The 16,800-nt window shown below is 45.9% G+C and overlaps 1 protein-coding gene across 1 annotated transcript; it reads left to right on the top strand.

The window, feature by feature from the left end:
* Positions 1-10,054: 10,054 nt before the first annotated feature.
* Positions 10,055-16,543, top strand: FABP1 (fatty acid binding protein 1). The gene is made up of 4 exons (XM_003908946.4): positions 10,055-10,230; positions 11,845-12,017; positions 14,650-14,742; positions 16,421-16,543. The coding sequence occupies exons 1-4, from the start codon at positions 10,164-10,166 to the stop codon at positions 16,469-16,471; spliced, it is 384 nt and encodes a 127-aa protein (XP_003908995.2). The 5' UTR covers positions 10,055-10,163; the 3' UTR covers positions 16,472-16,543.
* Positions 16,544-16,800: the final 257 nt, after the last annotated feature.

The following is a 16,800-nucleotide window of genomic DNA, read 5'->3' as shown; positions in this document are numbered from 1 at the left end:
TCTGTTTCTGCCCTGAGAGACCTTGGCTAAGTTTCCTTACTTCTCTGTGCCCCAGAGTGCTCATCTCTAAAATGAATTATAATGTACTGTAAATGGGAAAATTCATATAGTGTGCCTAATAGCAGTGAGCATTCAGCAAGTATTAGCTGTGTGTGTGACTGTAACAGCCAAGGACTGGCTAGAGAAATGTGGTGACACTACAGCAGTGTGCCTCTGAGTCCTAGTGAGAGGACTGTGGTCCAGGTCTGGAAGGAGACTGGGCAGAGGCTTTTCTCATCTCTACAGGTGGGAACCAGCACTCATCCTTCTGAGGAAGAGGGAGAGAGTGGACTGAATATTTCTCACAAAGCAATGACTGCCTCATTAAAAAAAAAAGTTAATCATATAGGAACTATGTGAAGGTATTGTGAAAAAATCAAATAAAACAAGTAAAAATTACCTTTATATTCCCCTTCCCTTCCCACTCTCTTCAGAGGTAACCACTATTCAGTCTGCAATGTGCCCTTCCAGGCTTTGTGGATGTGTATGGATGTATGGCATATGTAATTTTGGTTACTGGGTTTTTAATTGAAATAAAGTCATTCTACATATTTTTCTGTAACTACCTTTTGTTACCTTAACAGTACATTTTGGGAAAATATTTGGAAAACAGTACATTTTGGAAAATATTTCCACGTCATTACCAACAGAACTCATTCATTCTCAGTAATGGCTATATGGTAGCTATTCAAATCACAGATGGTCCATAATCTAGGTAATTGATCTGTAATCAAAACTGCTACCAGCCAGCCTGGGTAACAGAGCAAGACCCCATCTCTAAAAAACAAACAAATGAAAAAACATGATAGATATTTTGGTTATCTGCCCCCCAACCTATTTCTTCATGAATCCAAATAATCTCAAACTTCTTGGTTATTCAAGGTCATAGACCCTTAAAGCAATTGTTTAAATGAGAAGATGCCACATTTTCAAGCAGAGACTGATTCACGTTAGCTTAATAAATTTTTACTGAGCCCATACTTTGTATATTTTGTCCTGAGCTTCAGAAACCAGGGAACCCCATTGGGTAAGAGGAGCCTGGTGCTGGGATCAGCAGCCTGAATGAATGAATACTAAACAACTTTTATTTGGCTTTAGCTATTTCTGTTGAGCTATTGACATAGATGTTGGGTTTTGCTCTCAGGATTTTAAGGACACCTGGCAATGGACAGATGATCTACTGGAACTGGAGGAGAGGGGGAGGCATAGCGTGCAAATGCCCAAATGGCCATTGTCCCAATATGATAGTCATTGCTTCATTCACCAGACATGTATTGATCCTGTCTGTGCCAAGGACCAGGAAAGACCAGCAGGGGAGACAAAATGAATCCCTGTACCCTGCCACCGAGCACCTTAGCGTCCAGAGGAAAGGAAGGCATAACCTAGGTGGGGTTGTAAGATTCAGCGGTCTAAAAAGTAAGAGGCCCGGTGATCTAGAGCAGGACAGTTCAGAGTGAAGAGAAATGCTTCCATCTAGGAGAAGGGGGCAAGAGGACAGGCAAGGATGACTTTTCTCCCTACATCGCTCTCCTCAATGGGTGCCATTAACATCCCCATGGTCACCCAAGCTGGGCTTCCAGGGGTGTCTTCAGTTTCTCCTCTTCCCTTATGCCCAACTATGATGGACCGCCAAATGCTCCCTGTTACAATTACAGAATGTCCCTCCAATTCATACCCTCCTGCCTACTCCCAAATTCAGGTCCTCATCCTCTCTTGCCATAACTTTTGCTAGAGTTTCCTAATCCATTTCTCTACCTCCAGGTCTCCCCTCATCCCATCTTTCCTGCTGCCTTGGAAGTAATCTTCAAAAATCACAGATCTGACCATGTCACTCTTCGGCTTAAGAACTTTTGCTGACTTTTCATTACCTAGTGCAGCAAATCCAAAATTTTGCCACTAGCATATCAGATCCACTATTTTAGTTTTTGTCATATCTTTGTATGTCCTTGTGCCAGTTGTTGACCTGCTCCTTACCCTCACTTCATCACTCTGTTCTGTATTTGGGAAGCATGGTATCTACACATTATGTTTTCCAGACTTCTTTGCTAGCTGTGTCTCCGTTAGGACTAGAATGTGCCAATCACCTGCTCAGTGGGAATTAGAAGACAGAGAGACAATTCCTTCTACAGCTTTGCTGGAAACTCTAGTGGTTGCTGTTGTGGCTTCAGCCATGCAGTGGGTCTCTCCCAGCAGCGCGAGCAGAGAAAGCACCTTTTCCATGGTTCAAACCCTGGTGGAGTTGGCGCCACTTTATTGAATCTGGAACTGAAGGCACCAGCAACTTCTGACACTGTAGAAGCAGTTGTAGATACCTGGGTTCCAGCCCAGGCATTAGCAGCTTTGAATCCTTCTTCCTCTGCTCTTCCAGCTCTTTCTACTCTTGGTAACCAGTCTCATGTATTAAATTCCCTCATTTGAAATGCCTAGGTTAATATCTGTCTTCCATATTGGACTCTGACTGACATGCTCTTGTACTATTTTATGCACTATTTTTCTCTCAAATAGAGAAAAATACTTGACCTTATTCTAAGCAATAATATCCATGAGATCATAAGTTAGTCTATATTTTTCTAATACATATTAAACTAAGTGCTTAATTATTAATATTAAAAATATTTATCCATGTACTGTCTAAAACCATCTCAAGTGCTGATATATGCCCACTCTGGGAACGCATGGTCCAGTCCACCTCCCTCTCACTAGCTAGTGTGGTCCCCTCTCCAGCTCCCACATCCATCTCCCCACTCAGACTCTCCCATGCTCCTCTCTATCCTGCCCTGAATCAAGGCCTTGCTTCTGCAGCATTTTTTATGCTTTTGCAGGCTTCACTCTCTCTTCGTGAAAGCATCTTGACTTCTTCCCTGACCGGAAAATTTCTTCTTGCTCTTAATTCAAACATTCTCTGGATTTTGCAGTTTTATTCGAACTTCATCCTATTTAAAAGGCAGCTTTAACTCCCTTTATGTTTCCTACTATATAGCAAATTTTTCATACATTCAAAATGTTAGCCCAGCACCAATCTCACATAATAGGTCAGAGGATGCTTGATGGGTGAATAATTAAGCAGTGGATAAGTCATCTGATGTCTTGTGGGATCTGAAGGAAGAAGGAAACCCAAGGGGAGGGAAAAGGATGATGCGTGTGATTATGATGAAACACAAGATATATATTTACAGCATGGCCCAGATGGGGTATTCCAGTAAATACAGTATTGGAAGAACTGTAAATCCTTGCTTTGAAGAATTGGGATTCAGTATATATGCTTTACACCACACCTCTGATAAACACGAGTCCAGCAGCCTCCCCAGGATCTTTAAGTTCTTGAGATCTCTCTTCATGCACATGGAGTGTCAGGCTCTTTGTTCTGGAATAACAAGACATTCTGAACCAACAGTAACCCATCAATGACTCAAGGGGTCAGTGGTGCCTAGACTATTGTCCTGTCAATATTTTCTAGTCATATACTCCATGGAAAGTGTAGTGCTAAGCTCCAGTTTAGAAGAATTTTTAGGAGGGTAGCCAAACTATATTTTTAAAAATTATACTATGAAAATAATAAAAGTCAAAAACACAAGCTTTGGAGTCCAGCAGGCTGGATGTGTGTTTCTACTTGGCAACTTCCTATTTGGGCAAATGGAGGCAGTTTCTGACCTTTTTATACCTTAGTGTTCTCAACTGAAAAATGGGAACGTATTGCTCATCTTACAGTATTATTTTGAGAATTTGATGAGATAGTACAGAGAAAGCACTGAGTGTTCAATTAATGAAAGCTGTTATCATTATTAATATATTAGAAGAGAATAGAGATTGCTTTGGGGATGTTGGTCTAGGGGTGCAGGGAAGGCGGAGACCTCAGGAGGGCTTCATGGAGAGGAACCAATGCTCTGAGTTTTGAAGGAGGCCAGGGCAGTGCCACCGTATCTGTGAAGGGTTGGTTACCCCTGGCTTGAAAGCAGAGAAGATGCAGGGTTGCAGGATAGGGGTGATAAATGGGTCCAGGATTGCTTGGGAGATATTTCTCTTTAAAGTGTCAGGCTGACATTAAACTGCCAATTGGACATTCAACCCTCAGGGGCAAGGGGCATGGGACAAATAAATGGTATTAGCTTTTACGGCCAAAATAGGAACCTAATGAACCAGGCTTGCAGGTAAGTTCTGGGCTCTGTCTGGATTACGTCAGCTGACACATGATCGCCACTGCCTGCCATGCCATCCATGGGCTCTACCCTCTACCATGAAAAGGAGGGCTTAGTAGGAGTCCTAAGGTATATCATGGGAAGGCCTCATGTCATACAACAAGGGCATTCCTAACAAGTTATCATGTGAAGGAAAAGATTGTTCATTCAACACACTTTTCTGTGTAGTATAATTCTTTTGACAGTGCATACCACCACCCACAATTTTTGTTAGTACATTTTTATTTTTGCTCCTCCCCGTGGGTTCTTATAGCAGGGGAGCCTCTAGAAATGCTGAGGATATTGAATGGTTCATTAGAGCAGGTCTCATTCTAAATACTCTACAGTTGTTACAGGGGAATTCTTGAAGGAACTTACCATGATTGAAGAGACAAAATCGGTGCATATAAAACAAGTCCTAGAAATATCCTTAAATAGTTTTTTGTTGAAGTTAGTACATCCTGAAATTCTACCAAAAGGATTGAAAACAGCACGTGGTGAAAACATAAGACTTTCAGGACCAATGACATGGCCAGTGAAGCTAATGCAAACTCTTCCTGCAGCATGGCTACAGTGTCCAAGTTGAAGTATAATAATTTTTCAGCTGAGGTCACAAGGAAAAAGGAAAACCCCAAATGCTAGGAACACAGAAGGAGCTAAAAGTCAGAGCAGTAAGCAGTGAGCTGAGTCTGGGGCACCTGAGGTGGTTGCCAGAATTGAAAATGACTCAGATGGCCAGGAGCTTGGGTTTTGTTGCCATCTGGAGCAGGAGATGAAGCCTTGGCACTGCACAAGAGACAGCTGCACCATCAGGAAACCGGGGAATGGAGGCACTACCCACTGGCCCAGAGAGATGGGAAGGAAGCTCGTCCCCAAGCCAGGAGATTGAAAAATTGGTCCTCTCTGGTCATACCTCTGGGACATCTGACAGATGCAAATGCCAAGTGCTCCGATGCCCTGTCATATGAGTGTCGCATTTCTGAAGGACTTGACAGTTTATACAATTCTTTAAAAAATTTTTTTTTATTTTTACAATAACCACTTAAAAGTTTTTAAAAATGTTTTTAACTTTTATTTAAATGCGGGGTACATGTGCAGGTTTGTTATTTAGGTAAAATGCATGTAGCAGGGGTTTGGTGTACAGATAATTTCATCACCCAAGTAGTAAGCATAGGACCCAATAGATATTTTTTCTGATCCTCTCCCTCTTCTCACCCTCACCCTCAACTACGCCCCAGTGTCTGTTGTTCTACTAGTATCCTGTGTTCTCATTGTTTAGCTCCCACTTATAAGTGAGAACACATAGTATTTAATTTTCTGTTCCTGTGTTCGTTTGCTTAGGATATGGCCTCCAGCTCCATCCACGTTGCTGCAGAGGACATGATCTCATTCTTTTTTATGACTGCACAGTATTCCATAGTGTATATATACCACGCTTTCTTTATTCAGTGTACTGTTGGTGGGCATTAGGTTGATTCCATGTCTTTGCTATTGTGAATAGTGCTGCAATGAACATACTCATGCATGCGTCCTTATGGTAGAACAATTTATTTTCCTTTGGGTATATACCCAGTAGTGGGATTGCTGGGTCAAATGGTAATTCTGTTTTAAGTTCTTTGAGGAATCACCACACTGCTTTCCACAATGGCTGAATTAATTCACACTCCCACCAGTAGTCTGTAAGTGTTCCTTTTCTCTGCAACCTCGCCAGAATGTTATTTTTTTACTTTTAATAGTAGCCATTCTGACTGATAGCGATAGTATCTCATTGTGGTTGTGATTAGTTTACACAACTATTTCATGAGGCAAAAAATGTTATGACCATTTAACAGATAAGCAAGTAGAGGCTCAGCAAGGCTCTACATCAGGTATAAAGAAGAGCTAGGCCCAAACCCAAGTCCTTTCTCTGCAGCCCTGCCTGTATCAGAATTATGGGCTTCTCAGGCCACCTCCTATGTTCAAACACCCAGGAAATGGGCAGGCTGGCACTGCAGGCACTAAGGTCAAAGGTGCTTGTTCTAAAATGAACACCTATCATATCCTGGCCACCAAGAGATGACTCCCCTCCTTTCCCACACCTGCACGCTGCCCATCTGAGTAGGGATGTGAGAAGAGGGGATGTCTAGTGTGGAGTGAGTGGGGCCAGAGTCTTTGGTCACTCCAAAACTGTGCCCACAGAATGGGAGTCTCTTTTTTTTTATTTCTTGAAAGCCACTTGAACTTTGTCATTGCAATTAAGCTTATCTCTTCTTGTGTTTGCTCAGCTAGTGGGTGGAAGATGTCATTACCCTCTTCTAAGTTTATGGAAAACTCATGAGTATTAAATTTTGAAATGGCTACTAATCTCTGTGCTCTCAAGATTCACACACACACACACACAAATGACAAAAGGAAGTCATTGGGGGTTGCCTAAGAACAGCCATATCTCAGACCTGGGGGAGAGAGGGAGTCCTGGCCCAGCGTTGATCAGCTCGATTTACTTGTCAGGCTGCCCATCTGCCAGGGAAACTGTCAAGGCTTCACTGGTTGTGCCAGGCCCTGAACCAACCTCTGGGTCAGCTGCATTCCCAATGCTGTTCTGAGTCTGCAGGCATTGCCTGGACAGGGTAGGAAGGAAGTGCAGCATGAGGCAGAGGGGTCCACAAGGAGACAGCTCACGGGTCCTGCTGTTCCTCAGACACCAGGAAAGGCGCATCTGGTCCATACTTCCCCTGAGGCCTCCAGGGTTGATGCTGACTTGCTCTATGGAGAAACTTTCATGATGCTCCTTCTCATTCCCCTCTGTCGACCCCAGAAAGCAGCAGTGTGGGGCGTGATACTTGACATTTGCAATCAACGGGAGAGGGCCTAGTTGTGGATGTATAAGCCAGATATCCCTTTATCTGAGTAGGATGCCAGGCAGGCAGCTGGGGGCATGAGAGAACATGGGCACTTGCAGCAGATTCTCCCAAATGAAGCAGCTGATGGGTGGGATGGGAGGTGGGCATCGTAGTGACTCTATCACGGTCATTTTCCCTGGTGATTATGTCATTGATTTTAGGCTGCAAAGCTCCTAAGTTCCCCATCTAAGCAAGTGTTTACGTATTCCTTCCTTGACAAGTGCTAGAAGAGCTCTTTAGGTAGGTGGTGAATAGGGTCTCAGGTATAGACCTGAATTTAGCCCTGGGCTGATACTTCGCGTGCTCATTAGACAGACATATGCCAGCTATTGGCCCAGGCTTTAGGTGTCCCATGTAACCCAGATGGGATCTAAACAAAATGAGCTTGAATTCCTCCAAAGCCCTTCCTAGGATTTCTAGGGACCTGGGGAACCCTGTAGGGAATGCAGCCCCACAGACACTGCACTTCCTGGCACTGCTTCTGCGTGTGCCATCTCAGCCCCATCACATCCATCCAGAAATAAAGCTCAGCCCTGCATCATTTTCCACTTGTTCACATGTTGATTCAGGCACTATATTTTACTGAAGCTTTTGAAATAGTTGGAGTGGAAATTAAAGAAAGATGGAAATTAAAGAAAGATGCAGCAAATGAGCAGCTTCAAAGCCAGTGCCATCCTGGAGCTCTTCTTGCCTTGCGGTCAGTGGGGGTAACTCAGTGACCCATCACCCCACGCCCTCTTGGTGGCGCCTCTCCTGCCTGCCTGCCACATTCCTCTCTCTGCTTTCTGCAGTCTGGGAGAGGCACAGGAAGACACACCCAGCCACTCCTGGTCTCCTGCATGAGGGAGCTGCCCTTCTCTTCACCAGCTTGGCTGTCACTGACACACGGGTCTGAGGTCTGGGGTCTCACACACTCTGTCTCCCAGGCAGTCATTTATACACACACACACGCACGCACGCACGCACGCGAGGAATTCTTATGCCAGTTCTTGAGAAAATGGATTTTTTACTTCCTTACATATACAAAAATGAAATATCAGCATCCCACCTGGAGACCAGGGCCCCTTCGCTACAATGAGACATGTTAAAAGATGCGTAATCAAAGCTCAGAGCAAGATGAGAGAAGGACTGTGGGTGTGCCCATCCTTCTTTGAGCCACCTTGCCCCTTCCTGCCCGCTGCTCAGGTGGTCGTGGTGATTATAAAAAGCCATAAGTTCTCAGCATGCAGGCCCACTTCGCTTGCTGCAGGGACAGCCCCAATTCCTGGCCTGGGAGGCACCTAGACACTGTGTCCTAGACACGGTCAGAGGAGGGCCAAGCAGGGAGGGCCAGAGCACCCCTCTGTGCTGGAGGGAAAGGTCTGCTGGTGCCACAATCTACATGGCAGGACGCTCCACTAGTGAGCGCTCTCTGCCCACACCGCTCCAAAGGTGGAGAGCTCTCTGTGGCGGGGTACACCTTAATACCACCTGTCAGGGATGCCATAGAAGGGCCCTGGCACTGGGACTGTGGGTGGAGGAGAGAACTTCTGAAGTGCTTTGCTGGATCAACATGTCCAAATGCTGGAGACCACAGAGGGCATAGAGAGTGGCATGGACGCCCCTGATGTGTCCACTTGGCCCTGTGGTTGGATCTGTGACCTAGGGAGAAGGAAGGAAAAAGGATGGAAAGGTAGACTGGAGTTGCCTTTTGAAGGCTGGCAGCCCTGCTAGAAGTTTAGGCAATGGGAGTCATTTTCCAAGCCAAAAATTAGAACTCATAATAGGGAAATGGAAGTGTTATTGGCGGTGGCCATCGTGACGTGGCACGTGACACCAGGCCATCCAGGACCTGTGGCCTCTGAAGTGATGGGAACCACCGAGGCTCATGCCTGGAGCAGTGGCCCAACCCAGCCTATGCTTCAGGATGATCTGTCTAACCACAGAGTAGAGGAGGACCACAGGACGAAGGCCGGAGGCTGCGGGTGAAAAGGTTGACGCCAAAGTCCAGACAAAGAAGGGAGAGAATCTGGGGGGGTGAGGGGGTACTTGCCGAGAACTGCCTCAGAGGCAGAAACTGGGACATGTGCACCCACTGGGCACCACGCCTCTCTGTGCTTCACAACAAACTGGCATATCCCAAGGCCACTGGAAGCCCTGTTGGGGCATCTCCCCAAGGCCAGTGTTGTATACATAACCCTACGAGACCAGTTTCCTACACATAACCCCAGATCCCTTGTCCTGTCTTCTCAGCAGGGCTGGAGCAAGTCAGCAGGTGGCACTTTCTCCTGCCTTGTCTCTGCCTAATAAAATGTGTCTCAATTCTGCACACCTGGTTCCAATGTTTTACACCTGCCATTGAGCAAGGACTGCTTTAACACCTCAAAAAGACCTGTGGAGGAGACTATAATCATCAAGGAGGAATTCCCAGGATTCAAAATAGCACTAGCAGCTGATGACAACTCTAAAAATTAAGTTTGTGTAATAATGGGGGTGAGAAGAGATCATAAGGTTATGTAAATAAGGTGAGGTTTTGAGTTCAAAGGAATTCTCTGGAATTTTTCTGTGTGTGTACACATGCACACACACACGTGTGTGTATATGTGTACAGACATATATAAACACTTATGCATATAATGTGTATATATGTATGTATTACATATATGCACATTCACACATCTTTATGTACATAATACGTGTATGTATATATAAACACCGATGTACAAACACATATGCACACATCTATATATACACACATGTGTGCATATATACACATACATGCATATACACACACATTTCATGGGGTGTGGAGAGTCACTTAAAGGCTCCCAGGGCCATAGGGCTTCCTGCTTGACTGATATTCATTAATGTTTGCTGAATTGCAGCAAACCTTTGCTGTGCCCATCCTGTTCTTTATCATTGACCATTGCTCTCAGGAGTTAATGTTTGAACCTGGCCATAAAGGAATCAACAGCTGCTGACCTCTGGCCATTATTCGAAAGGAAGGGAGCCCCCTATAAAACAGCCTACAGTGGACAGTCTGGTCGGCAGAGCTGCAGGTCAGTTGTGAAGAGGGAGCTCTATCGCCAGCATGAGTTTCTCCGGCAAGTACCAACTGCAGAGCCAGGAAAACTTTGAATCCTTCATGAAGGCAATGGGTGAGTGCTGCTCTGAAAGGCAAAGCTGTGGGTCACATCAATGAGGGTCTGGCCCTACCAGCAGTGGCTATTTAGGGTCCAAACGTTGAGATGGGGGGAGAGATTCAGGCTATATACACAAACTAGGGGGCATTTTACTGACTTCTGGAGTTATTTGCAGCGAGTCCTCACTGCACAAGGCCATCCCATAGGCAAGTGGAAAGAGCACTGAACTAGGGTGTGGTCTGGATTGATGACCATGTCGTTGGCACTTCGTTGTGTGATCCTGTTCCTGCATTTATTCATTCTTCAAACAAATAGTGATTCAAGGCCGATCACACACTGAGCACTGTGCTGGATAGATATCAAGGAGACAGATAATAAAGGTAATAAGGCATTATATTATCGGGGAAAAGAAGAGAAGAAATAAAGGTAATAAGGCATTCCCTAAGGTGTATGGAGCACTCACTGTGCCAGGCAACTGTGCTGACCATGGAATATGCAATACCCCATGTATTCCTCACCATAAAACTAAGCTGGGTACCGTTATTTTCCCACTTTACAATTGATGTAATTGAAGCCTAGAAAGATTTAGTAATCACAAGCAAGGTCATGCAAGTAGGAAGTGTTTAAGTTAGGACTGGAAGCAGGCACTCATTCTCAAAGACCCTGCTTTAACCCCTGTGCCTCCCAGGGTCATGTACAGGAGGATGTGGCTCACGGGGGGCACGGAGGGATGGCTCAGTGGAGGTAAAGAGAAGGATCAGGCTGAGCCTTGGAAGACAGGTGTCTAGGGGACTGGGGGCAGGAAGCATGCTCCAGGCAGAGGGAGCCCTATAAGCAAAGGGTGTAACATGGCAAGGGAGGGTGCCAAGAATGAGAAGGGTGCCAAAGACAGCAGGGGCAGGGAGAGGAGGACCGTCAGCGCTGCCGGAGAGGGATCTTCTGCAGGCAATTCACACTACCTCTGTGTCTCGCATCTCTCCGTTATGCAACAGGACCCTCTGTGCTCACTGTCCACCCACATAATGTTTGTGAACCTCAATTTGTATAACAGCGTGGACAAGTTCTAAAATTGGCAAAGCTCTATGCCAGGGCAAGGGATTGCTGGCATGTCCTCCTCCAGAGCCTTGACTGCAGAGGCTTGCAAGCCTCTGCACAGAGGCTTGCCTGGCACAGTGCTGCTTTGGGTGTGTTGGCCTGGCATGATTATTGATAGCTCCCCTGTCACTCCCAGGAGGGACCTAGCTTGGAAGATCAACTCTTTGGTCACCCAGGGTATGGGGAATGAAATGCTCCCACTCCAAGAGCAAAGTCATCAAAGGAGGAGGGAATGAGGAAGGAGAGTGAGCAAGAACCAGGGTGCTCACAAGAGGAATAGTTCTTCAGGCCAGAGGAGTGTCCTTTTTATAAACTGACAGGCAAAATAGCAGCAGGCCAGGCCAGGCCACTGTCCTTTCCATCCTGAGGCCACAGCCCATGCTGCTCACAAGTCCCCAGTGAGTTTCTGTGGCCCCTTGGGAGACACAGTGCCCTCCTCTGCCCCTCCCTGCCATAACATTTCTCTTATCTGCCTACCACAGTCATGAAACTCCCACCTTTGCCCATCTCTAAACCTCAGATGGTTTCCACCAGGTTTGCCGGAAGAGCTCATCCAGAAGGGGAAGGATATCAAGAGTGTGACGGAAATCGTGCAGAACGGGAAGCACTTCAAGTTCACCATCACCACCGGGTCCAAAGTGATGCAAAACGAGTTCACGGTGGGGGAGGAAAGTGAGCTGGAGACAATGACAGGGGAGAAAGTCAAGGTAGGAGGGCATCCCTTCTGCTGTCAGAACTTTCCTTGGAATCTGGCCCTGGGGCCTCATTCCTCAAGGCTCTCACCTCACAATTCCACCCATAGATACCATTTCTGAACCCACCTCCACTGTGGGAGAAGCAGAGACAAAGGCAGCTCTTAGGGAAGAATCTTATAGGGAAGCTGCTCTCCTCTTCCCAGGGATTGTCTGAGGGATGTTCCAGCCCCCAAAGTCTGAGCTTTCCCATATGGAGGATATGGGGGAACCAGGCATAGAGCAGGATTCTAAGTCTCAGGTCCTCCCAGGCCCAGTGCTCCTGGCACTAAGAGTCCTCTAAGCAGGGCCCAGGAGTAGGGCAAGTGGGAGTTTGTGAAAAACCCTTAACTGAGCCCAAAGTCAACTGGCCTTCACTGAACCTAGAGCTGGGAGATACTTCTTGAAGCATAGGGAGAGACTTATTGAAGGAGATGCTGGCAATACCAGAATACCAGGGCCCTAGACAGGTGCTCAGACCCTGCCTTCAGGGGTGGTCACGAAGTCCCTGGCTTCAGCCACCCCATCTGTAAAATAAAGAACAATCAACCTCCCTAAACTGTAAAATAAGAACAGTCAACCCCCCTAGACTGAAGGCAGTGGGCAGGTCAGCATCACTTCTGCTGGGCACAACTCAAGGTGTGCACTGACAGCTGGGGTGTGGGGTGTGGGCTGTGTGAGTGGCAGATGGTGGCAGGGGGATCCTGGCAATGGGGGTGCCTGTCTCCTCCTCCCTCTGAAACACTCCATGCTTTAGCAGCCCTCTTCTCTCCTCCCCCTAGACAGCTGTGTTCATTGGGCTGGGAATGTTTGTCTTTTTATCTCTTCTGGTCACTCTTTATTTCTGCCTCTCCAATTAGAACATTACAGGTCAGGATGATTTTAGGAGGAAAATATTCTTGATGTGCTCATGGTCAAGAGATTTAACTATGGGCCTTTTCCAAATTTTCTTTTTGGAGGCAAAATGTTTAACATTGTCCAGGGTCTTCGGCTCCCTGCTGGGTTCCTGTCATCTCTTCCAGGATGTATAAGGGCTTGGAAGGAGGCCACAAAACGAAACGTTAACGTTCTGGGAAGAATAATACATACCTGGTTGGGCAGGTGGCTCATGCCTACAATCCCAGCACTTTGGGAGGCTGAAGTGGGAGGATTGCTTGAGCCTAGGAGTTCAAGACCAGCTTGGGCAATATACAAGACTTCATTTCAATTAAAAAAAAAGAAAAAAACAAAGAAGAAGAATACATACCAAAGCAAAAGATGTATTCTCTACTGGTCAATATTTTGAATTTTGCCACTACCTCCCTCCATTAGCTTGAGAGAATTGAGATTTTACTTGATTTGATTTTAGCATTTGCATTTGGGGCCACTTAGGTGTTCCATGCTCATTTCTAGATCACATGCCATGAATTAAAATTCTGACAAAAGAGTCCTGACATTTTATTTAGTTCTTTTTTTTTTTAAATACTTTAAGTTCTAGGGTACATGTGCACAATGTGCAGGTTTGTTACATATGTATACATGTGCCATGTTGGTGTGCTGCACCCATCAACTCGTCAGCACCCATCAACTCGTCATTTACATCAGGTATAACTCCCAATGCCACCCATCGCCCCTTCCCCCTCCCCACAATAGGCCCCAGTGTGTGATGTTCCCCTTCCCATGTCCAAGTGATCTCATTGTTCAATTCCAACCTATGAGTGAGAACATGCGGTGTTTGGCTTTCTGTTCTTGCAATAGTTTGCTGAGAATGATGGTTTCCAGTTGCATCCATGTCCCTACAAAGGACACGAACTCATCCTTTTTTACAGCTGCATAGTATTCCATGGTGTATATGTGCCACATTTTCTTAATCCAGTCTGTCACTGATGGACATTTGGGTTGATTCCAAGTCTTTGCTATTGTGAATAGTGCTGCAATAAACATACATGTGCATGTGTCTTTATAGCAGCATGATTTATAATCCTTTGGGTATATACCCAGTAATGGGATGGCTGGATCATATGATATTTCTAGTTCTAGATCCTTGAGGAATCGCCATACTGTTTTCCATAATGGTTGAACTAGTTTACAATGCCACCAACAGTGTAAAAGTGTTCCTATTTCTCCACGTCCTCTCCAGCACCTGTTGTTTCCTGACTTTTTAATGATTGCCATTCTAACTGGTGTGAGATGTTATCTCATGGTGGTTTTGATTTGCATTTCTCTGATGGCCAGTGATGACGAGCATTTTTTCATGTGTCTGTTGGCTGTATGAATGTCTTCTTTTGAGAAATGTCTGTTCATATCCTTTGCCTACTTTTCGATGGCGTTGTTTGTTTTTTTCTTGTAAATTTGTTTGAGTTCTTTGCAGGTTGTGGATATTAGCCCTTTGTCAGATGAGTAGATTGTAAAAATTTTCTCCTATTCTGTAGGTTGCCTGTTCACTTTATTTAGTTCTTAAATGCACCTCACTTCTATTTGGAGCCAGAGAACTGCAGGCTTGGAATCATAGGAACCAGAACATTTCAGTTGCTGTGACCTGAGACCTGTGCAGAAGAAGCAACTTCATTAGCAAGGCTCTTGCCCCCCACCACCCTTTCCTCACAGGCCATCTCTCTGTTCTCTGCAGACAGTGATTCAGTTGGAAGGTAACAATAAACTGGTGACAACGTTCAAAAACATCAAGTCTGTGACCGAACTCAACGGCGACATAATCACCAATGTAAGTTGGTAGTGCTCTGAGCCTGTGGCTTCCCGTGCTTGAGGGGAGAGGGGAGGTGAAGCATGGGGAGTGGTTCACATACCCTAATGCCACCCCTCCACCCTCCAACCCCTAAACTTCTTTCCTGTGGTCAGTATCTGCCAGCACTTACTGCGGATCCACAATGTCCCAGGCACTTTACACACATTATCACTAATCCTTTCTGCTCAGCACTAACCAAGCAGCCACAGAGGCCTCCACCTGCCCTGCATGCCCACGGTGCTTCATAAATGCCTTTGCCCATTTAGCGTTTATAAACAGAATCCCATTCATGGTGATATTATGGCACCTGACAAGCCTGGCACAGTCCGGTTATGCAGTCAGCCTTGGTGCCTGGCTGCCAGCCACATCCTATACCCTATTTGGGGGTAGGGGAGGAATAGTGCAGTGTTTCTCCCGCAGGTATGTCCCCCTGACTCTTCTTTGCCCCCAGTATATGCTTTAAGGAGTCACATACAACAGAACACTGCCTCAGGAGGCTGTCATCACTCTGTTCAAATGGAAAAATTTTTTTTTTTTTGAGATGGAGTCTTGCTCATTGCCCAGGCTGGAGTGCAGTGGCACCATCTCGGCTCACTGCAAGCTCTGCCTCCCGGGTTCACGCCATTCTCCTGTCTCAGCCTCCCGAGTAGCTGGGACTACAGGTGCCCACCACCACGCCCGGCTAATTTTTTGTATTTTTAGCAGAGATGGGGTTTCACCGTGTTAGCCAGGATGGTCTCGATCTCCTGACCTCGTGATCCGCCCGCCTCGGCCTCCCAAAGTGCTGGGATTACAGGCGTGAGCCACCGCGCCTGGCCAGAAAAATTCTTAAACTAGAGAGAGTGTGAGCATTACCCACCCAATCTGCAGTTTCCCCCTCCACCCCAGCACATTCCCAGGAGGGCAGGGGAGCAGGAGATGAGCCGTCCTGCGGTAAGTCCTGGCCAACGCCCTTTGATAGACTCCATCTCACCTAATCCTCCTGTCTCCTTCGAGGGAGGCTGGATGAGGGATTCAATAGACAGGTTGACCTATCCAAGTCATCAGCTAATAAATGGTAAATCCAGGGCTTGAACCCATCAAGCAGCAACCATTGCATTGCTGCTGAAGCTAAGGGGCTCCTTTTCACCCTGATGACATGGTATGTCATTCCAGCAGTCTTATTCAAGAGAACTGGCAGGGGTGGAGGGAACATCCTTAAAAACTCAAAAGCTGATGCATCCACTGTTTTTATAAGCTTCACAGCTCCAGGGGTACAATTATGCACTACTCACTGCCTTCCAGGCTGTGCGCCCAGTTGTGTCCATGTGCATGTATCCTTGGTGCTCAACATGTATTTGGTGCATAGTAGGTACTCAATGAAACTTTGAGAGATTGGATTGGGCTAGTTTGGATGGTCTTGCTATAACAGTCATTGATGTAGAAAGGAATTGAGTCAAAGGCAGGAGGACTTTCCAGGTGAGGAGGAGAAGTGATAAAGACTTGGCATAGGATTTTGGAAAACATTGCCAACCCTTCCTCCAGTCCTGCAGGAAACCAGATGAATTTTTGAATTGTTTCATATGCCAACATATTTGGTGCTGTTTTTTAGGCTTAATTTTGTTTTTTACAATACAACATCAGATGAACACTTCATAATTTCTTTTCTGGCTTTCAGACCATGACATTGGGCGACATTGTCTTCAAGAGAATCAGCAAGAGAATTTAAACAAGTCTGCATTTCATATTATCTTAGTATGTAAAATTAACGTAATAAAGTGAACTTTGTTTTTAAAAAAAACTGTCTTTTCTTCTCAATGCCTTTTCACTGATGGTGCTATTGCTCACTATATTCTCATAAATATGTTTTCATAAATGCTGATAATCCGTGTGATCCACACTACCAGGTCAAATCCGAAGAGTAATTCCCTGAACACAAAACCCATGCTGCCCACTCAGGTGTCTCTGCCAGGAAAGCCAGGTGTGGCTAGAGCTGCAGGAAGGCCCTGGAATGCCCTTTCCCAGTCAGGCACGTGGGCAAGGAGCTGGAGCCAGAGG

Source organism: Papio anubis, chromosome 14, assembly GCF_008728515.1.
Source record: "Papio anubis isolate 15944 chromosome 14, Panubis1.0, whole genome shotgun sequence".
In the NCBI taxonomy this organism is placed as follows: domain Eukaryota; kingdom Metazoa; phylum Chordata; class Mammalia; order Primates; family Cercopithecidae; genus Papio; species Papio anubis.
This window is presented reverse-complemented; position numbering and strand designations above follow the sequence as displayed.